Source organism: Temnothorax longispinosus, chromosome 11 (genome assembly GCF_030848805.1).
Source record: "Temnothorax longispinosus isolate EJ_2023e chromosome 11, Tlon_JGU_v1, whole genome shotgun sequence".
Lineage (NCBI taxonomy): Eukaryota > Metazoa > Arthropoda > Insecta > Hymenoptera > Formicidae > Temnothorax > Temnothorax longispinosus.
In genome coordinates, this window is record NC_092368.1 from 16796351 (window position 1) to 16817620 (window position 21270).

The window sequence follows — 21270 nt, forward strand, 5'->3', positions numbered from 1 at the left end:
GGTTTCTCTCTGGTATAACATATATATATATATATATACATACACACGTACGTATAATTCATGAGAGAAAGTTATTAAGTAAAAACGGATGTAAGAGAAATTGCTCACGATGCTGCATTCTAAACATACGTATATAACTTGACATAATTTAATAGGCGCCGGTGGCGAATCAATAAAATCGATAGGTATTCGAATTTTCGCGCGTTACAAGGTTTCTGTTCGCCAGACGGCGCGAGATAAAAAACTTGATGGTTTATTGTTAGTTCTCAACATCGTCGCCAAGTGGCGTATCTCTACTTTTCTAATTAATTGACCAATGGCATTTTAAATTTCAATCTTTTTGGTTGGATTTGAGCTTTGAGCTTTTGAGCATGGTGCAACAGACGACGTCTACACGTGACAATTTGAGAAAAGGAACATTAATATAAATATCAGATACTGCTTAAAATCAATGCTGTCGTAGACATAATTATCAGCTAAATGCGGATTAAAAACTCCGCGCGTTTCCTAGACAGAGATTCGAAAGAAAGAAACAAAAGAGAGAAAAGGTTAACAAGTTGGATCTAGCACGATTCACGTGGCTCGCGCCGGGGGGAAATTAATTATTTCACGATATGGACGACGTAAATTCTACGGAAGACAAGACGATTGTAGTGGCAGATGAGTTGCCCGAACCACCGACGAGTATGAGCAAGCGTCAATTGAAAAAATTGCAGAAGAGGAAGAAGTGGCTGGAGCAAAGGAGCGAGAAGAGGTTAGGAACTCCTGATGTCACGCGGCAGCGACGTACGAAACTTTATAAATCAGGATGACTTAGTCGCATCTTTTTATTTCGAACCGTCTGAAATAAATCTCCTTAGTCATTAAAAAAAATACATATGCAATTTTTACGTCTTTTATTATGCTAATTCTTTATTTTAATAATTTTTACATCACGTACTTTTTTTACGCGGAAGACAATTTATTTATGCAATCTTTTCAACAATGTTTTTACATTAACTCGGTATGTTTGTCGATGCAGGTTACGGGAAAGGATTAAAGCGAGGGAGAAGCGCGCGTACGCGCGTGCGAATAACTTGAGCCTAGGTCCGTCCAGAAAATTTTTAAAGAGAAGCACCATGGCAGCGAGTGCCTGCACGCTCACGGTAACCATCGACTTGTCATTCGATGAGCTAATGATCGATAAGGATATCGCCAAGCTAACGAAACAGATATTAAGGTGCTATACCTTGAATAGAAGAGCCGCCGCACCCATGCAATTTTCCCTCACTGGTTTCACCGGTAAATCGCGAGCCAGCATGGAGAAGCACAGTGGATATGAGCACTGGGACGTATGTGATTGCAACCTCTTACTTTTTATGATTAAAAAATCAATGACAAACATCTAAATTTCACTAAATTACAGGTGAGCTTTCATGCGGAGTCATACATAAACGTTTATCCCAAAGACAAAATCATATACTTAACGAGTGAATCGAAAAACGTGATAGAACGTCTGGAACACGATTGCGTATACGTTATAGGTGGTCTTGTTGATCACAACGCACATAAGGTAAGATTTTTTCAGCTAGTCGTCTCTCTCTCTCTGTCTCTCTCTCTCTTTCTCTACCAAAAATTTAAATCATAGGGTATGTGCCACAAATTAGCAGTAGAGGCAGGTGTCAGGCACGGCCGACTACCATTAGACAAGTTCCTGCAGATGGAAGCAAGAAAAGTGTTGACCATTGATCACGGTAAGTATTGTCAACTATTAAATTTTTTTCAAAGCAATTATAATATTGCTTTTTGTGAGCATCTCCAATGTTTGATTATTTTTTTGACAAACAAGTGATAAATGTGTAAAATTAATACTTAAACCTGCTTTGGTATTTTTGTATGTTGAATAGACATATAAATTGCTTTGAATCAAATTTCGACGATAGACGAGTTACGCGTTGAGATTTACATATTAAAGAAATTATTGGACCTTTCCAGTCTTCGAGATACTGCTGAAAATCTCTGAGGGCGATACTTGGCAAGAAGTGTTTCTGAAAGTGTTGCCGGAAAGGAAGAACGCACGACCGATCGTTCCTATACAATCCAAAGAGGATGAATTGCAAGATGCGAAACCTGTTGATGTAAATAGTGCAGTGCCGATTGATATAAGCAATACAGTACCAGTTGATGTAAATAATACCGTGTCAATTGATGTAAATAATACAGTGTCGATTGATGTAAATAATACAGTGACGATTGTAAAAGATGCTTGCAATGAGGAGAGCGATAGCAGACCTGAATGTAACGCGGACTCGAAGGAAATCGTAAATGAGAATTTATGTGTAACGTAAATCCCCGCGAACAGTGATACAATTAATACCAAAAACGCAAGTAAATCGTGTGAGAATTCGCGACGTGCAAAGAGGAAAAAAATTTTTGAAAAATGTACATATATAATATTTATACAAAAAATCAAAATATAGGACATTTAATGAATGAGATTTTTTATCCAAATATAAATTATAATCTTAATAACATTTCTAAAATGTCTATTTTATCTCGACGTTAATCCTTTTTGCTATTTCGCGAATACTGCAGAGATTAAAGAGTCTATTTTATCGTTTTATTTTTAAAATTGCCGAAAATTTGCAGTTACGCGACTGCATGCAAGGTAAGATCGTGTACATACATATAAATAACAACAGTATATTTTTGTATCGTCTGTCGTGTATTTTCAAATATACGAGATGCGTAGACAGGAGCAAGACGGCAAACATCAATTATAAACGGGCTACAAAAATGCGTCAGACTCGACAAACATCTCGTCAATATCTTCTCGCGCATTGTTTTTTTTTTTTACACATCTCACAGACACATGTTACAATATAATACATTCTTACACATCTAAAATGTTTGTTGTTTACGCTACCGGAGTGCAGCTTTTATTGATCGTATTAGGTACCTTTCGCGTCCTTACCGTCATACAACGCCGTTGCAACGTGCTTAATCATAGCACGTAGGTCAAACGAAACTGACTCTTCGGGTTAAAACGTTTGTACACAGGTGCATATTTATTACATTGCAAATGTACATACGCTTACTTATCATCCATGACACTAAATACAGTAACCAGTGGTATCATATTGTACATATATATGTATCTACAGTTGAATCCCCTTATTCTCAAATCCCCGCCCATCTACTCTTCGTTACTTCTTTTACACTAGGAGAGTGGCGCAAGATTAAAAGCGGTGGAGAAGGAAGAATACGGGCGTTCGACTGAATTCGTCTAAATAAATAAATTTTGCTTTTATCTTCGCGCTTTCCGACCAAGATCGATACTTTGTACGCGCACGGGTACAACGTTGCGATCGGGAGACAGTAGTGTGACTTAAACGATATATCATCAATATTTCAATTTACCATCACATTCGACCGAGAAACACGTACACAAGTTTCAAGCGAAGTCGCTATTGTTTATCGTAGCTCGATTTAACTTTTTTATTTCATTCGCGGCCGCGTGCAGAGATCATAGATGGTTTTCTTCTAGTTTTACATGATAACTTAATCGCACGCGATAATCTCTCATTTTCTTACACCGGTCGAGCTTCATCACATCTCTATCTTGGCTATTTCCTCCTTGTCGATTATCTCGAAGTCACTATCGCCGTTGCTCTCGTCGCTGCTGACCGCGATTATTTTCTTCCCGTCGAAGACTTCCTCCTCGGAAGAAGACGAGGAGCTCTTCTCGAAGTGACCGGCCTGAAACTTTATGCCGTCCTCTTCGGCGTCGTTCTCGCCGACGCTGAGTTCCAACTCCGATAGCTCGACACCGTCGGTGCTACCTTCACCGTGGTAGGGCATATTGAACGCTATCTCCTGGAGACCCTCTATGAAATCCTCGTAAAAAGAATCTGCAAGCAACGCGACGAGATGTAAGGACGGAGAGCATCGCGTGGTGGATGAGAGATCAAACGAGTTTATTCTTTAAATACATAGTTTAAATTATCGAGCAACAAATAAGGCGATAAATATGGAGGTATGCAGAATCGATTATCTCTCTAAACTTTAAACTCTAAATGTTAAACAAAAACATCCGAACCGCAAATTTACATTTTTAATGAATTTAAAAATAAGTTTGTCTCAATACCGTTCTGAGTGTCCGACCGCACGCTCGTCGGCGTTGGCGAATGATCGCCCGTCTCTCCCACTCGATTTAGCACCTGCAGATTCGCCTCTGTCACTATAGGTAAAAATTCATCCTCGATTTCGCTGTTGCATTGCCAGTCTAAAAAAGAAGTAAAAGGAAGCATAAATATATATCTTCAAAATGTTATACGGCGATGTATCGTCGCATTAAATTATATGTATATAAAAAGATTTGAATAAAGATTCGAGTTTGATGTCGGTGAAGCTCAGAAAAGAAAGATATAAGATAACTTTCAACAACGTTCATTTTCGTTAAATTAGATCGTTTCGTTAAAGTTAAATTAGATCTAAATAAAACAGTTTACGTTTAATCTTCGAGATATCAGTCTTTTTCTCAGGGAAATTCTTGATGCTTTCGATTATACCTCTCTGCGACTTGAAGTACTCCGATACTTTGTCAGGCAGTTTTAGGTGTAATAGATGCAGTATCAGGATTACCAGTACACCGCCCCAATATATCGTGCAAAGCGTTGACAAATTGAGGTGAGCGAGGAACCATAGGCCGAAGGCCACGAGACAAAGGACGGCGCAATGCTGAAAAATTGTAAAAATAAAATTCTCAAACTTTTCCTACAAGATTCCTTCCTTGCGAGACGACAGAAGGATTCTCTTACCAATCCTGGTTGCTCGCTCCGCATCTTCCGCAGGCTTTTCCACAGCCGGCGAAGACTACTACGTACCCTACCACCAAAGCTACGCTCCCTAAAATGCGTTTGTAAAAGCTCGAGATTACTGTTGTTTTTATTATGTAAATTCTTTTCAATACGAGATCGAGATTATGTTAAGTACGGAATACGGAATTTTGTTTATCGAGTTTTGTTAACAATTTGTTTTACCGTCAATAAGCAAACGACGAGATAAAACTACGTCGGGAATAATTTGACGATGGAAATATTACGCGCGTTATTCAGCGAATTAGCTCGATGATTCGAATTGTTATTCAGCGGGATGTATGTACGTAAGTGCACGACAACGACAATGACGCAATAACGCAAATGTAGTTTTTTTTCGGTAACTTACGCTGCTGGGGCGCCCATGTCCATGAAATTGAAAGCGGTCATTACTTGGATAACAAAATACACGTCGAGAAATTTTAATAGTATCGGCGATGCCGGTATCCCCCACAAGTCGTAGGTCCTGCAACGAGCAACAACGTGTCGTAAGTTGTAGGTTCCGCGAAAACAATGGTAACGGTAAACGATCGGGGTATCTCCGTTCACTCTCCGTCCTCCCCGTAGAAAACGTGTAAGGGGCTTTGAGATCTAACAATAAAAATGCTATCTCATTCGTCGTATAACGAATTTTTAGGAAATTTAATTTACAAGGATTTATTGGCTACACAAAATAGAGTTTCTCTGGAAACTCGAGAACTTCCAATCAACAGACTTGAAAAGTTTGTCCTAAGAATTTGTCCAAAGAAAATAATTAAAATTATCCCTAATCTCTCCAACCAGGCACTTTCGTGTCCCACGTGTTTCTAACGTCGTTATTAGAAACACGTGTTCCGGTCGTTTGTTCCGGAAAACCAACGGCCGTGGTATAATCCCTCCTTTCCCTAAAAAAAGTTGTTATAGTAGAGAACATCAGGTAGAAATTTCAGAGCCCTAGCTCATTTACTCTCGAAACGGCAAACAGTCAAAATCTCGTTGATTAAATGGCGGAAAAAACGTTGGAGGGATTAGGGTTATATTTCTTTAGAAATCTTCATGAATATAAAATATAAAAAATTCTTAAAAACCTTGTGCAATATTATAAGGATTTTTTTATCCATTATGGAAAACAAAAAAATTTACACCCTTTTAGAGCGAAGTTTAACTGCTTTCACGTTTGTCTAAAATTATGGAGAATTTCCTTTTATTTTCACTGAAAAAATGTCATAGCATCCCATAAAGGAAGTAGGAATTTTCCATATTTCAACGTTATGAAGATTTCTACACAAAATATCAAATTTCTTCAGATTTCATAAGTTTCCTTCGAAAATTATAAAATGAGAAATCGTAGAATATTCTTATAGAGTTCATGTGTATAAAGAATTAATTCTAGAAAAGATGTAGACTCTCTCAATATACTTCTGAAAAGTGTTTCACGTCGCAAAAAATTTGAGAAAGTTTCTAAAGTTAGTAAAATTAAATTAAAATAGTAAAAAATTAATATAAAAATTCCGAAAAATTATGTGAATTGTAAGAAAAATTTATCCTTTGCACGTCGTTCCCTTCGACAGAATTATCAAGGCTCTGGTTACCCCCCACCTCGAAAATTCGCAATATTTGCAAACGAGATATCGCGCGAGAAAAATATCTGAGAGGCAATCCAGTGATAAATTCCGTAAGAAACGCGAAATCACGTCAGTAGTTTACTCGTGCATCAGGCACGTTGCGCGTTGCGCATCCACTTCTGTTCTATCCTGGTTGAAAAAGGCGTCTCAGGTTTCCCTGCTGGACTTTGATTTATTTACTATGATATATTATATTATGTATTACGCACATATTATGTATACTTGTTATAAAATCATTATTCACTTGGCAATCTCGCCGTGCGGATAAATAGCTCGCGACAAGAGATTCTTGTTCTTTCGACGCGCAAAATCGCACGTGTCGCCTGTCGTCTGTCGCCTTCGTTTGTACGCGACGCTATTTAAATTTATAAATCGCGCAAGGATGAACAACTCGTCACGCGTCGCTCTCTTGACGATAATCGGTAGCGTCTGTTAATCGCTCGCTTTGGGCTAATCGTAGTCGAAACCCGATCTCAACCGAGTCAGGCAAGCTAATAACGGAGCTAATAATAATAAAAAAACATGGCACATGGGGATGAGAATTTCCGTAACGCGCCACGTACCGAAGAGTGCGCGCGGGCGCGCGCGCAATGCATAAACAACAGACGTGAAGAATCTCGTCGGGGTTTATCGTTGGTCGAGATATGACGCCGCGCATTTTACGCACTTTACTACAAACAATCGCACACGCGCGCGCGCGCGATTACGACACGCGTATTGATGACTGCGGGCGCGGGTGCACGTGTACGCGTACGTGTACATTCTTGCGGGTGTGTGCGTGCATGCATATGTGCGTATCGCGCGAGATCCCCACGAGCGTTCGTTCGTTCGTTCGGAAAGGGGGGCCTTGACCTAGAAGGCGAAGTTACTCTTGCACACGAAACGTAAAACAGCTGTAACGCCGCGGCCGGCGGCGCGCAGCGCGCCACTGTCCACTGCGTGCTGCGTGACGTCACGGGCAGCCGGAGGCGCGGCGCGCGGCGCGTCACGTCGCGAAATCCAATGCACGCGTGCACGATGTGCACAGCAAGATGCAAAACGCGTCAACAAGACGGGAACTGGGAAGACGCGGCGCGGCGCGACGGAGATAACCGTGGCGCGATAATGTAACCGAGATAAAATAAGAATTTAAGAAACGTGACAAGAGTCGCGGGAGGAGACTGACTTGGGCAACGGCACGTTAATTGTCCTTTAAACGCGCCGAAAGATGGTGCCCTTTAACCGCGGAGCCTTTTAAACGCGAGAGAAGGGAAGGAGGCAGGAGGAAGGAGCGGAGAACGCTTTCGATAGTGCGATGTTTCCCGAATCTTCCTTCTTCGAACAGTGGAAGTAGTGGAACAGTTCGAACCCTCAACAAAGTAAAAAAAATCACGTTCGATTGTAACGAGAGACAAAAGTGTTGTTCGATCATCGAGGAACAAAAAGACGAATGACGCAACGAGTGGAGCACTCGAGAAACATCTGACTGCATTCGACGGACGAAAGGCGAGCGCGGGAGTGTCGAAAGAACGGAACGGCCTCTTTTTGTTTTTTTTTCCCCCCCGCTTTTGTAACGCGGTCGAAGGTCGAAGGGAGCGAAGATTTTGGAACAACGGGAGGCACACCGTGCCACTGTGCGCGCGCGTGCGCACCAGGTCCGACTCACCACCACATCACGTTCAACAGGATCAGGATGTGCAGGCTGGGGGATTTGACGATGACGGTCAAGTTCTCCCAGAGCAGCGTCTTCTCCACGGCGCGGCAGTAGCGGCACACCTCGCTCCGGCACCCCGCGGTCCCGCCGCGGCACACCGAGTCGGGGCCGCGCGACGCGGACGTCTCCTCCGGGGACAACGACGTCGGCGGCGCCGCGTCGCCATCGGCGTTATCGCGGCCGACCGGGCCGACCCGAATTTCCATCGCCCGACGATACATCCAGCAGCACACGTCCCACAGGAGCTCCGTGGCCCGTATCACGACCCGGCGACCGGCCAGGAGTCGGTCCCGCGCCCAGAGTCGCTCCATGCTCCTCGGATCGCGGGCACGTCGCTCGTCGTCGTCGTCGTAGTCGTCGGTGGCGGCGTCGACGGCGGTCGTCCAGCGTGCACGATGCGCGACGACGCTCCTTCTCCCCTCGCCCTCGTTCTCTAGTGGCGCGTCACCGTCTCTCTCCTAGTCTCCTCCGGTTCTTCGCCTCGGCTACTCGCCGTCCTGCATGGCAAGCGCTCCACGCTCGAAAGACGCAAAGACGATCGTGGACGTGGACAACTGTACACTGCACTACGGAGGAGTATATTAATAGCACGCGTGAGTCGTGACAGTCTCTACTGGTCTCTAGAGCGAGTTCAGCGAGTGCGATGTGCGACGCAATGCGACGACGTATGCTCCGTGGCTCTGTCCAGCTCTGCCGAGGGTCTTCTTCAGCTGCTGCCGCTGCCACTGCCGCTGTCGGGTCGGGTCGGGTCGGGGGTGGGATAAAGGGAAACGGGGAAAGAATGGAGCGTAGAAGCGAGGCGGAGAAAGACCAAGTTGCGGCTACAGCTGTTGGTCGAGGGACGAGGAGCAACACACCCCCGTCACGCCGTCACTAGTCACTAGTGTCCTAGTGGACCACCGATATATACACACTTCGACGATGCTATTCTCTCCTTTCTTTCTCTCTCCCCCTCTCTCTCTCCACTGTCTACCCGTGTACCTGCGCCAGGACGCCCGCACGCACGTCTCTTTGTCTCCGCGCGCCTCGTTGCCTCGTTCCACGAGAATATGAAATATGAGACTGCGTCTCGACGACGTCGACGATGATCGCGACGTTGACGCGGTTGACGGCGGCGGACGGCTCGAGGCCGACAGTCGACACGGATTTCGCGAGGAAGCTGCGGAACGATGCGCTTTGTGCGCCGTTTTGCACGACGCAGCACGACGCAGCACGACCCGACGATGACGCGCGCGCGATGGAGGCCGACTGACGTATAGACGTTAGACGTATACGCTCTAGCATTATTTCGTTTATACATATATATATATATATATATGTGTATATGTGCGTCGCGCTCTTTCCAGCGCCTAGCCTACCTTCCGTACTCCCACTATCTCTCTCTCTCTCTCTCCCTCTCCCACTTTTCGTGCGTCCACAACACGTGACAGTTGCACGCGAGTTCGCGCTTGTTACGACACCCTATGCATCGCGTGATCCTGCGTCCGAAACCGAAAAGGGAGGGATCTCCGAGAAATCGGAGAATTTTGGAAAAAGATGACGAAATCCTCCCTTCTCTCCTTTTCCCGCGCGTACCTACGTGTGGGGTCGTTAATGCCTTAACCTGTGAACTCGCGCATCACATATACCGAGGCGTATATTTCGTATTATTCGACTAGTGCCTAAATTTACGTTGGAAACATAATAGCCCCGAGTGTACGCGCGGATCATATTTGTATTTTTGTTTTCGCGACGAGAGTCAAAAATAGATTTCTCGCGTATGAGAGGGAAACATTTACATAAAATCGACGCGGAACATTTTCTCTTTCTCTTCCCACGCGAACGCACCTACGTAATAATATCACTTGCTCTACTTGGCTTTTTCTCGGTACTGTTTACTCAGTCTCGTCTCTCTCGATCATCATTAATTTACTCGTTCTTGTTACTTTGTACGCTATATTTCTTCATTAACTATTCCGGTGCGCCTGTTCGAGTGTTACAAGTATATTGGCATACTAGCTGGGAAAACATGTTTTTCAAATATCAGTAAAACCAGTTTGCTGTCCCTTTCTTTTTTCGTGTCTGTCTCGAGTTAAAATGTTTCGAGCTGCGACAGGTTCTCCAGCACATTTTCTGAACGAACGCGTCGACTAGCTACGTAATGCGAAATATTCGAACTAAAGTTGCACTGTAGGGAGAAATCAATCGCGGTGGGGGGGGGAGAATGGCGAGAAACAACGAATGCCACTAAAATCGCGCGAGCGCGTGGTCGATTCCTCCTTGCGTTTTAAACGTTAAGGATACAGGGGGGGGGGGACAGTGGGACAGGTCAGTTTCCCCTCAATTCTTTATAGCGACTTGCCCCCTCTCCCCTATCTCTTTCTGACGCAATCATGAGTTTCGTATTATCTTCTTTCTTCAATTTTATGATTGTCTACAAAAGGAAATTTTTTAATACTTAAAAAAGGCTACGTATCGCGTTAAATACGTAACAAGAACCGCGCGTTTTTATGTTCGTACATACCTTTTATGTGTATCTTTTCTCTCTTATCTCCTCATTCCATTTCAAAGAGTTTGAATAGAAATTTTGCTGCTCAAAGTTATCCCTTTCCTCTTAATCTGTGACAAATATTGGCGGAGAGATTAATTTATTAATTTAATTTATTATTTTATTCAGTCATTGCTGGAGGAATGAGAAATAATAAAGGAGGGATTACTTATTGTTTATGTCACGATTGAGCGATTTGCGATAAAGATAATTTTGTTCTCTCTTTTTCTACAATTCCTCAAATAAAAGCGAAATAAGAAACGTGAAACAAAATACAAGATGTATTAGTATAGTTTGACGTGTTTTCTCAAGTCGTTGATGCAAGGAGAGTCGAGTGTCGAGACTGTCGGAGAGTTATCCACGTAATTTTTTTTAAGCCCCATTTTTGCAGTCTTTATGTCTCGCACTCGTAAGATTTCCTGCTACGAGATTTTCCTACGATTCTTGCTTATCCTGCTCGATGTAAATAATTATAATCAATTTTCCTAGCTGCAAAGAAAATCGGCAATATATTTTAGTTTAACATTTAACGCTGTGCCAGGTAAACACCGGCGCGGCCGTCTAACCACTCAGGTAGCAATTAATGTCTAAAAGACATAAAGACATCTTTAAGATTTCTGGCATCTTAAAGACATCTTTATGATGTCTTTTAGACATTAATGCTACCTGGGCATGGCATTAATTTACCGCACCGGCGCGGCGCGGCGGCGTTTATGAAACTGCCGTTGACTTTAATTAATTATACAAAAAGAGATAAAGCGTATAACTTTCGCACGTCACGCCGAAACACATCGTCCCCGCTTATCACTCGCATTAACAGAGAACATAGCACGGCTATGGAAGTAAATATTAAGATGAATCATCGAATACGCATTAAGCATATCTCTCTGTCAGATAAACAGATTTGATGAGATAACGAGAAAAAACATATGACGCAGTTCAGATATTTTTAATATCAGCGTGTCTTTCGTTGACAAACACCTATTTCATCGGCTATTTCCGAATTTAAACCTTTCCGAGATTCGTAATCGATTCAAAATGATGTCACACGCGATTCGAGCGCAATCGTCCCGTTTCGTCGGGACGCTCGTGGTTCCCTCGGGAAGAAAAACCCTAACGACTCTGATAACGCCCCGGAAGTGATAATTTCAAGGGGAAGATATCACGTTCCGTATTACGTCCGTGATATCTTCCCCTGCACGGAATTGAGAGATTCTCGCGAGGAGGCTCGGCTGGATAGCCGATCGATATGAAAGAAAAGAGAGAGCGCGTACGAAGAGATAATTCAACATACTTTATCTCTTTCTCTCTCCTTTCTTCTTCCTCGTTCCCCACGCTCGTGTTTACGCTCGCGTTGCGATACGCACGAATACGCGCGCGGCCGCCGCGCCGGCCGTGATGGAGACATCAGTATTTTTATTAATCTTGCCGTAAATCAATTTTTCACCCTTAGTCCGTGCCTACTATATTCTGACCCACAATGACCCGCAAACATTGTTGGCGGTTCCCACGGCTCCTGAGCAACTCCCTGCAAATGAGGAAACTTACTAACTTTACTAACACATCGTCTTTATTAGTCCTCGCACAAGGTTTACATATATAGTCTATCGAGTCTGCGAACTACATCGCACGTGGAGTAACATCAATTATAATTAATTCTCGTTGAAGTTATATAATATATATATATATATATAAGAAAAACGGCGATTAATAATGTCGTGAGGACGCGGTTAGCTGTACCGTAAAATTAGTCGTTAAAAAATCATAAAAAAGAGAGTAAAACAGTTTAGACAAACAACACGATAATTGTGTATAACGATCGCGCGGCGAGCTCGCGATTTCACGTTCTACCGCGCTATTATTAGTCTCTTTTTCCTCGTGGCACAATGGAGAGAAGGCCACGCTGCACCCCCAAGTCCTTCCGGATCGATCTGGCTCCTCGTGAGATTCACGAATAGAGAGAAGACTGAAATAAATAATTCAGCTGTCATGCACGCAACTGTTTACCTTCGGAATTATTTATACTTGATATATTCCGGAATCCTCGTTACTTCCACTCCTCCTACGTTTGAAATATCGTAACCGCGTGACTACGTGACGTACGGGTCAGCCCTTAGTTGTATGTCAATTTACTTACGGGGGAATTTGCAGCTCGAGACGAGACGAACGTTTCACGTAGGTCGTTCAGGCTTTATTGGCAAATTGAACAAGTCCGCCTTCCACCGCAATTGTTTCTCTTTCGAAAACTCCAATTCTTAAATTCTTTCCAACTTTCGCTTCTTATTTGTCTTCGAAAAATTGCAGTGAAAATAGGACGCGCGTTTAGAAATTTTTTTTATTTTATTACGATTCGAAAAATAAAGTTTTATTTGACATTTTTTCTTGCATTGATTCTGAATTCACCCCATAAAGAATTGACATTTAATTAAGGAGCATCCTATGTATGTATATATATATTTATATATATATTTTTACGAAATATATATAATACGCGAGTCATAATCGTGCAGTTATCATCATTGAGCTAACGTTATAACACGGAGTAAACTTACTTCTACTCGGGTCTCGGACAGTACTTTATACATTTATACAATTTCCTATATAAACACTTTCGCGTCCTCCTTAGTTGCGTAAAAATACACTTTAACGATTAAAACACGTACGTTACAGGATAAAAAATTCGCAGGTAAATGCAAATTTTCGTCAAATTTCGCTGTGTAAAGTGTATCTTATAGATTGCACTGGTAAATAGTGCGTAAATAGTAAAATCTTCTATAGTTATTCGTTTCTGAATGAAAAAATTAGAATGCTTTTTTTCCATGTATAGCAAATATAACATAGTACGAGATGTGATTTAATGTGTGCGATACACTTCGGATTGGATCCCCCACCCTCCCCTAGCGCTGAAGAATAAATAAAAGATTGACATACAGTCTATTTCGCTTCGTCCTGGAATTACAGTCGCTTTCGCATTTCAATAAATCTCGAGCTATTATAATTGTGATTGCCTCGAGACATATATGCTTATATATACTCAAGTTTCATATCTGCCTTATCATTTTTCTGATTAAAAACAATGTTCGTGAGGGATTCTAGTTTGTTCTCCCGATAAAACAATACGTAGAATTTGAAATTCAGATAACTTGTAATTTTCTAATATTTGTTGAATGATTTTCTTTATCTTCAAAGTGATAACGAAAACTTATTCTAATACACACTACAGAAATAGTAATACTCAGCATATAATGCGTATAGAAAATAGCTGACGTGACAAAGCGAAATAAATCGTATGGACTTGTTTTTCTCCAGATTCTGAATTATCATCTCTGAATTATATCTCACACATCAAGTAATATCTGGTACGTCATTACGTATATCGTAAGAAACGTAAAAAAAATCAAGAGTTAGTACACGCTTGGTAGTGAATATTACCATGATAATGACATTAAAGGCACTTGATTCTCAGAATTAGTCTAACTAGCGTGGTTCTTAAAACGTGATCGCAATAAAATGTAACATTACGACTTCGTAAACAAATAGCGCGTTTTACGCGTGCGCGCGCGCATTTAAAATGCAGTCTATGTTATATGGCAGTATTAAGTCATTCTTTACAAATATTTCAACAAAAAAATAGAGTATACGTATATATATTTAAATATTAGTTCCTTTAAATAATTATATACGCTAAAACGTTAGCTTTAGATCTCGTTATGCTGTTGAGGTTTCGAGTAATTTAAACTCTTGCTAAATTCGAGACAAGATACCAAATCGCGCGTGATCGGCACTCGCACGTGTTTGCGAATTATTCGAAATCGCGTTATGTCGTAGCGACGCGTCGATTCTTTCTTGAAAATCTCACGTTATCTTCTCCTCCGTTTCGAGACACGTTACTTTCCGGCGTAGGTCGGATTTTTAAAGGTGGAAGTCGCTTGTTTATAGATCGGATTTTCTCCCTATAAAGTGAGCAAAAGGAAAATGTCATTAAAATAATTAGCATATAAATAATAAATTCTACCTAAGATTTCACAAAGTACTTTTACTTAAGGTACTCAAGATTTCTTTCTGTTTGCAGTAAAAATTAAGACTAAAGTTTTATTAAAATCAAATTCTTAAAATCTCGATCTGATCATGGTTTGTGATACGAGAAATACAAATCGTACCGTGTCCCACTTCGCCATCATCCTTTCCTTTTCAAATCGGGCAAACTCTCGTCTATCGTGTATAGTCGTCAGTAATTTCCACAGCAGTAGTAATGCGAGACCGATTAGGACCACCGCCGCGATCACGCCCAACACGATGCCGAGCATGTAGACTTGTGGCGGGCACTCGCGCTCGTTCTGAGCGCGCACCTGCAGGCAGTTTGTCTCGTTGTAGTAGTAGACGAAGTTGTACTTGCAGTCATCTTCGTCCGTGCCAAAGCATGGCACCTCGTCGTTGTCCACGTCGACGATCACCGTTTCCACGCCCTCGGGCACGAATTCTTTGCAGTTCCTCGCGCATTCCTCCGGCTCGCTGTAGTTCCCAGTGCCGTACATCTGACACTGCACGCAGGGCTTCAGCTCTTCGCAGCGACTCGGGCAGGTCGGGCACTTATTGCAGTGTTTGCCAGAATATCGAATGTTGCCCTCCTCATGACAGATGCACTCTCCGCAAATACAGTCGCCCTTTATATAGTGAAAAATGAGAGACATCTTGCGTAAAATCTCCTGGCTTTTCTAAATTTGTAACTACATAATTCTCTTTTTTAATTATTAAAACATGTGAGCGTGTGCATAACAAATATTATATTTCACTGTACTATACTAAAATTCTGAATATCAGAAAAGAAAGATTAAATGGTAAATGTAGTCTTTTTGCTGTTACTTACATGGCCCGAGCAGAGCACACCATTCGTGGTTCCCGGCGCGATGCAGGAATCATTGGAAGACCTACAGTTGCAGGATGGTCCGGTCCAGCCAGAATTACAGACGCATTGACCACACTCGCAAGTGCCATGATCAGAGCAGAGCTTACCCTGATCACGATCGCAAGAGAAATTGTCGCACTCGCAAAAATGCCCCGATATTATCTGCAAGAGTATAAATTTGTGATGCCGCAAATATTCCTCGCGTAAATATTATTACAACACAAAAATTACATTTATTTATATCTGTTCCGTTTTATTTTCATTTTGTTTCATTCATTTCTACGTTTATCCATCTACCCCCTTCGTTATATTTTCTTAGGCATTTTTTATATATCTTTCATTAAGTGTAAGTATTGTTGAGATATTAATTAATAAAAAATAAATGTTATGATTCGATAATAGATGCGCAGGTTAAACGAAAGACAAATATTCGTCATACGAGAACTTATCGATCTGCTAGAGAATTTAGAAAATACCTCGCCATTGTCCAGCTCCTCGCACTCGCATTGGCCGCAGGCGCACGTGCCACGACCGGAACAGTCCACGAGGGTGGTGTTGTCGGGACGGCATGACTGGAAGTGTTTGTCGAAGCCAGTTAGCTCCTGGTGTGAGCTACATTCGCAGTGTTTGCCGAAGAATCCGTCGTAGCACTCGCAGACGCCACACTTGAGCGTACCCATGCCGTTGCACTCGGATGAGTATTCCTCGTACATATGACCTTTACGCTCGCACTCGCAGTCACACAGCATCTCCAGATTCACCGTGAGAGTCTCGTTGATACCGACCTGGAAAACAGTAGCTCCATTGATGTAATGCATTATACAATCAAAAAATAAAAAATATATATAAATATTGAAGATAAAAAAAAAATAAAAAAACTAACTGGTATATATTTCCGATTGACTGATCATGTTTGCATAATGACGCGATTTACCGGGTAAATGTCAAACTTTTGCTTCCATTCCGATCTGTTGGCCGGACAACTGGTGATCTCGATCTCCGCGATAAATTCCACCTTCGTGCCGACTTTCAGTCCATCACATTTCGACGTCTCGACAGCCGGTCCGGTACCCAAGCAACTCGAGAAGTACTTGACCTTGACCGCGCTGCTGGCAGTGTCTTTCATCTCCACCGAACTGGAGATAGCGTCGTACTGCTCGCGGATCAATTCCACGACATTGCTGGAATCGTCCGAGAGTTTGCCGGCGAAGGAACCTTCCACATGCTTTGTCAGTCTCTTGTAAACGTTGATCTGTTCCTCGGTGACCGCCCATATGACGTTTATCGCGTTCTGCTTCACCTTCAGGTTGATCTGCGAGATGCTCGGATAGTCTTGCAGAGACGAGTGAGTGTACGTACCACCGATATCCAAGTGGCAGAGGCCGTCATTCGGTTTGATGATACCACCCAGCTTGCCGTCGCCCGCGTAGTGGAAACCAGCGTCTGTTGAGAATACTAACAGTCGGCGCGCCTTCTCGCGCCAACCGATCTGATTTCGACAAACTATCGCCTGCATGATTGCATCGAAACCACCTTCTGGCGCGTCTAGATTGCCAGACACCGACGCGTTGCGTACTAATCCCTGTAAACAAGAATGTTTCTCTAGAAAAATCAATAGAAGAAGATTTTCGATTAGTTTGAATCCAAAATTACGTTAGAAGCTCTTCTGAATTTAGAGAAATAAAATGTAGAATTAATCTCGATTTAAAGATCTTAGTTTCAAAATTAATTAGATTTATATTTAATCTGAGTGTTATTTATATTTATCTGTGGATATTTCTGTACCGCAAACTTGCTCGTGTCCTGAGAAAGCCTCATAATGTTCCTATACCCATAAGGCGCCGCACAACCATCACACGGCTCGATAAGACTGAGATTAAAGACAAAAAAAAATGAGTACTGGTGACAGCACGATATACTTTGCACGATGAAAAATCTTGAGACTCACGATTTTGGCACTGTATTGACATACGGCATCACGACTTTGTCGACGAAGCTACCGAAACCCAAACGGAAATTGCTGGTAATCTTACTCATACTCTCGACCAATAATTGGCCCAAGTCAGACAGTTTCTTCTTATCGTCCTCCATGGATTTACTCAAGTCCATAAGGTAATAGAGATCGACGGGATAATCTTCCGCTTGGGAATAAGCAAAGGACATTCTGTAAGCTTCATCTGAAAAAAAAATTATGTATTAATGAAATAAAACATTCACACGTTTAACTTTATCTTCAAACAAGCAACGATAACTTACTTATTCTGAGCTTCAGATCAACTTCTTGCGGCCACATTTGTACAGCTTCTTGCCTTCTACTTCCACTACCGCCCCAACTCTCCTTGTGAGAATGCGAAGACGACGAGCTGGAAGACGAAAAGTTGGAGTACGAAGTATCGACGGTACCGTGTCCTCCTCCTGCTGCGCCGCCAGCGGCGTAACCACCCTTCGTTAAGTTCCGGTGCCGCAGCATGCTGAAGAGATTGTCTGGGTTCCATGTGTATTCAGGAGGACACGTTGCAAATATTTTGGTATTGATATTCGGGAGGAAGCACCTCTTCTCTGGAAATTTCTGCAAAAGCAAAACCACTTAAAAATTCATATCGCTGAAACATTAAATTAAATATATCAAATATCATTATCTGAAATATTTCTCAACTTTCTGTCAACAAAAGAGCTATGTAAAGGGAAAAAACAAGAACTTTTGATCAAACTTACTGGTGCTGCGCACCAAGCGCAATGCGGAGTCTGTATGCATTCATGGCATGTCTGTTTACTGATACAAGGATTCATGCCGGTCAACCTCTCTGGAGGAGGTGGATAAATTTGTGCGAACGAGACCAACAGGCTCGCCGCTACCACCCCCAACACAAGGATCCATTTTGAGCTGCCGAACATTCTGCAAAAACACGGGTAAGCCTATAAATATCTTTTGACCTAGCAAAAAACATTCGCATAGATAAATAATTGAAAAATAATAAAAAAATAGGAGATAGAAACTTAAACTAAGAACAGTCAATGCAGCGTTAGAATAGGGAAAAGTAGCTGGACAGACGAAAGAGTTAAGAGAAAAGTCTGCGTCGGATAGAAGAGTTTTCAACGGGCTGATGGAGTAGGACGCGACTCGGATTACGTACGATTTCGTTCCCATTTTCCCTCAGGGAACCGTTTCACAACGCGAAACGAGAGGATCGCGATCGGGTCGAACGATCGACCGGGAACTGCCCAGTCGCGCGACGCGCACCCTTCGTGCGAACACCGCCGCTTATTCATATGACGGCGATGCCGTCATCTTTATATTTGCGGAGCATCATCACTCCGATGCCCGTGCGTGCGGACGATAAGCGCGGCGGAGGTTCGTGCCGAGAGAGAGAGATATGGGGAAAAGCGTGCGGACGCGTGCTTACTTATTTGCGCGAGACGAAGCGTCTTTCCTCCTTCGTTTTTTCCTCCCCCCGTGTTATTCTACAGCATCCCAGGCGTGATGTTTGGTTGATGTTTCCCCGTCGTCACTCGGGATCACCATAAATGGCAATCCATCAAACGAACGCACCGACACCGACGCGCACGCACCACTCCGTACTACTCCGTACTCCGTAGGGAGTGTTCGCACTGTCGCTTCGCACTCCCGTCTGTCTCGTTGTTTCTCGCGTCGCCGGCGTCGCGTCGCGTCGAGCCGCATTCGTCGGATTCGTCCGCCGCGAGTGCGGCTAAGTTCACGCGCGACGCGGATTGGTCGGCCGTTCGTTATGCGATTAGAGCATTCGGCTTCATTGCAAACGCGCCCCGAAGAAAATAAATTCGGATTCTCTCTCGGATCGTGCTCTTTTCGTTCTGACCGTTCTCACGTTGGCAATTATCAATGCGATTAAAGATAAGAGTCAACGTCACGCTCTTTAAAGACGACCCAATTTAAGCTCCGATTAATTTAATTAGTGATCAACTGTAATGTCGTTTTGTTAACAAATAGAATTAATTATTTAATAATTTAAGTGTTTAATAATATACAATTTATCGCGTCAGCGTTTAATACATATTATATAATTCTGATTTTGTATTTTCGGATCGTCGCGTTTGACGTGGACTTGTCTTTAGTCATGTCGGTCATGTCGCGCGGCATCGGAGTGAAGTTGTCCGCGCCTCTTTCGAATCGGTCGATCAGTAAAGAAAAAAGAAACGTCGCGAGTACAGAACAGTCGAGCGGCGCGGGTCGCGGGCCGCGGGTGTCACGAGTCACGATACATTTAATCAGTAAATACAGCTGTACGTACAGCCGGGATTTGTCAATCGCGTGACACAAATTCAGTTTGCGCACAATGACGATCTATCGAGACGATATGTATCTCGCGAAATTTACTCCATTGCGCGAGTGACGAGCGAGGGAAAGGGAAGGACGGCCGGCATATTTCGCAGTGCTTCGATCAACGGACGTTTCCTCGATCAATTTTACTTCGTCTGTTCTGTCCATTCATTCTCATTATAACGCGAGATGGCACGTGTTTCGAAAAACACGAGCATACTACATACTATCTTTCATTCCAAGTGCAGAAAACGCGGACGAGGCAACCGCGGTGCGTGAATACGACGAGTGATTTTTCATCGATGCTATGTGCGATCGTAGTTTCGATGACGCCGCGTAAAGTGCCGATCGGGACTGACCAGATTTTCGAATATGTGATCTGTGTGCTGTTCATGCCATGAAGGAGCGGATGACTAGCCAGTGGAGGTGAGAAACAGGAGAGGAGGAGGAGGCCCGGGGAGGTGTCGTGCAACAGCGAAAACAACCGCGAGGTAAAGTAAATCAGAACTATAATTTCATTTGTAAAATTTTTACTCATTACTTCTGCACATATATATGTAAGAATCTGATCTTTATTTATCTTAAAACTTAAACATATAAACAAAAACCGAGTAGAAATTCAATAAATCGCTTTTTGAAAGATTATATATCATCTTAGGAACTCCACACTGTAATCTGAATATATTTCTGTTTTAGATTGAAACGAAACTTCGCTGCTGCACATATCGGTATGTACGAAATTATCTTGCATTCAGATACGTAGAATTTTTATTAGAAAGCACGGAGCGCGCCGTAGGCCGCAGGGCGACCACTACAAAACGTCTTACGTCGGTAAATAGTCTGCGCGAGGCAGCGTGTCAAATTCGTTTATTGTGTGTAAACAGCACGACCGTTTTATATCCGTTATCATAATCATATCGTATCGTGGTGTGCGCAGTCAGCGCAGTCACGTCATCTTGTCGAAGGACGGCGGAGAAACCGCGTGTTTCATTTCGGTGAGTGTTCGTCGCACGTCATTTACGGATTATTACGGGCAGTACCGCGAAACGGCGAGCATTCGAGAGAAGCGACGCGACCCGCGGACACGTCGCTCGAAGAGGTTATCTTTCCTGACTAGGGAACAACGTTACCCTCAGGTTTCCCGCATTTAGTCCAGTTTCTTTTTTTTTTTTAATATTTTTATAACGCGCGTTGGCAGACAGCAAGTGTTACTGCGAATTTATGTTGCTTTATGTCGTTCTAGATTGTTTTAAATTATTTTATATTGTTCTACACATTGGCCCGTGTGTTATATTATTTTATACTCCAAATTACTCCAAAACTCGTCATTTAAGTCTAATGAAAGCTTTTAGTAAAGATAGTGATTATTAATATATTGTTACTTATT

At 42.7% G+C, this 21270-nt stretch overlaps 4 protein-coding genes across 7 annotated transcripts in view; 2 read left to right on the forward strand and 2 right to left on the reverse strand.

Annotated features, from left to right (window-relative positions):
- Window positions 1-312: 312 nt before the first annotated feature.
- On the forward strand, window positions 313-2835 carry LOC139821677 (tRNA methyltransferase 10 homolog A). Its single transcript, XM_071792904.1, has 5 exons — window positions 313-754; window positions 1022-1331; window positions 1406-1552; window positions 1628-1733; window positions 1975-2835. The coding sequence occupies exons 1-5, from the start codon at window positions 615-617 to the stop codon at window positions 2325-2327; spliced, it is 1056 nt and encodes a 351-aa protein (XP_071649005.1). The 5' UTR covers window positions 313-614; the 3' UTR covers window positions 2328-2835.
- LOC139821675 (uncharacterized) lies at window positions 2684-9396 on the reverse strand. 2 transcript variants are annotated; one of them, XM_071792900.1, is made up of 6 exons: window positions 8106-9396; window positions 5206-5322; window positions 4800-4887; window positions 4491-4719; window positions 4127-4264; window positions 2684-3890 (listed from the first exon to the last, which is right to left on the reverse strand). In XM_071792900.1, exons 1-6 carry the CDS (start codon window positions 8462-8464, stop codon window positions 3589-3591), a joined length of 1233 nt encoding a protein of 410 aa, XP_071649001.1. In that variant the 5' UTR covers window positions 8465-9396; the 3' UTR covers window positions 2684-3588. The 2 variants fall into 2 exon arrangements, with proteins under 2 accessions (XP_071649001.1, XP_071649002.1); XM_071792901.1 differs by having other exon boundaries at window positions 4551-4719; window positions 8106-9395.
- A 2832-nt stretch (window positions 9397-12228) lies between these two features.
- On the reverse strand, window positions 12229-19209 carry Mys (position-specific antigen beta subunit myospheroid). Of its 2 annotated transcripts, none has more exons than XM_071792895.1 (10): window positions 18991-19209; window positions 18302-18482; window positions 17843-18155; window positions 17535-17763; window positions 17372-17456; window positions 16521-17168; window positions 16063-16371; window positions 15548-15748; window positions 14841-15344; window positions 12229-14633 (listed from the first exon to the last, which is right to left on the reverse strand). In XM_071792895.1, the coding sequence occupies exons 2-10, from the start codon at window positions 18479-18481 to the stop codon at window positions 14568-14570; spliced, it is 2535 nt and encodes an 844-aa protein (XP_071648996.1). In that variant the 5' UTR covers window position 18482; window positions 18991-19209; the 3' UTR covers window positions 12229-14567. The 2 variants fall into 2 exon arrangements, with proteins under 2 accessions (XP_071648996.1, XP_071648995.1); XM_071792894.1 differs by lacking the exon at window positions 18991-19209 and adding an exon at window positions 18721-18866.
- The window catches only part of Dnalig3 (DNA ligase 3), a 34340-nt gene continuing 31426 nt past the window's right edge, over window positions 18357-21270 (forward strand). The window contains exons 1-3 of one of the 2 annotated variants that reach the window (XM_071792890.1): window positions 18357-18496; window positions 20132-20374; window positions 20580-20611. The gene's annotated coding sequence lies outside the window, so the exon portion shown is untranslated. Of the gene's footprint in view, window positions 18497-20131; window positions 20375-20579; window positions 20612-20702; window positions 20879-21270 lie in introns of those variants that run through there. The other variant, XM_071792891.1, reaches the window with a different exon arrangement.

Bases quoted from the DNA above. Each gene is read 5' to 3' on its own strand.
- LOC139821675 (XM_071792900.1), bottom strand. From the start codon at position 8,464: ATGGAGCGACTCTGGGCGCGGGACCGACTCCTGGCCGGTCGCCGGGTC. The intron at 5,323-8,105 runs GTGAGTCGGACC...TGCTCGTTGCAG, and splicing joins CTGTTGAACGTGATGTGGTG to GACCTACGACTTGTGGGGGA. The intron at 3,891-4,126 runs GTATTGAGACAA...CGTTGCTTGCAG, and splicing joins GCGGTCGGACACTCAGAACG to ATTCTTTTTACGAGGATTTC.
- Mys (XM_071792894.1), bottom strand. The intron at 16,372-16,520 runs GTAAATCGCGTC...ACTGTTTTCCAG, and splicing joins AAAAGTTTGACATTTACCCG to GTCGGTATCAACGAGACTCT. The intron at 15,749-16,062 runs GTATTTTCTAAA...ATACTCTTGCAG, and splicing joins AGGAGCTGGACAATGGCGAG to ATAATATCGGGGCATTTTTG.
- LOC139821677 (XM_071792904.1), top strand. From the start codon at position 615: ATGGACGACGTAAATTCTACGGAAGACAAGACGATTGTAGTGGCAGAT. The intron at 1,553-1,627 runs GTAAGATTTTTT...TTTAAATCATAG, and splicing joins TTGATCACAACGCACATAAG to GGTATGTGCCACAAATTAGC. The intron at 1,734-1,974 runs GTAAGTATTGTC...GGACCTTTCCAG, and splicing joins AGTGTTGACCATTGATCACG to TCTTCGAGATACTGCTGAAA.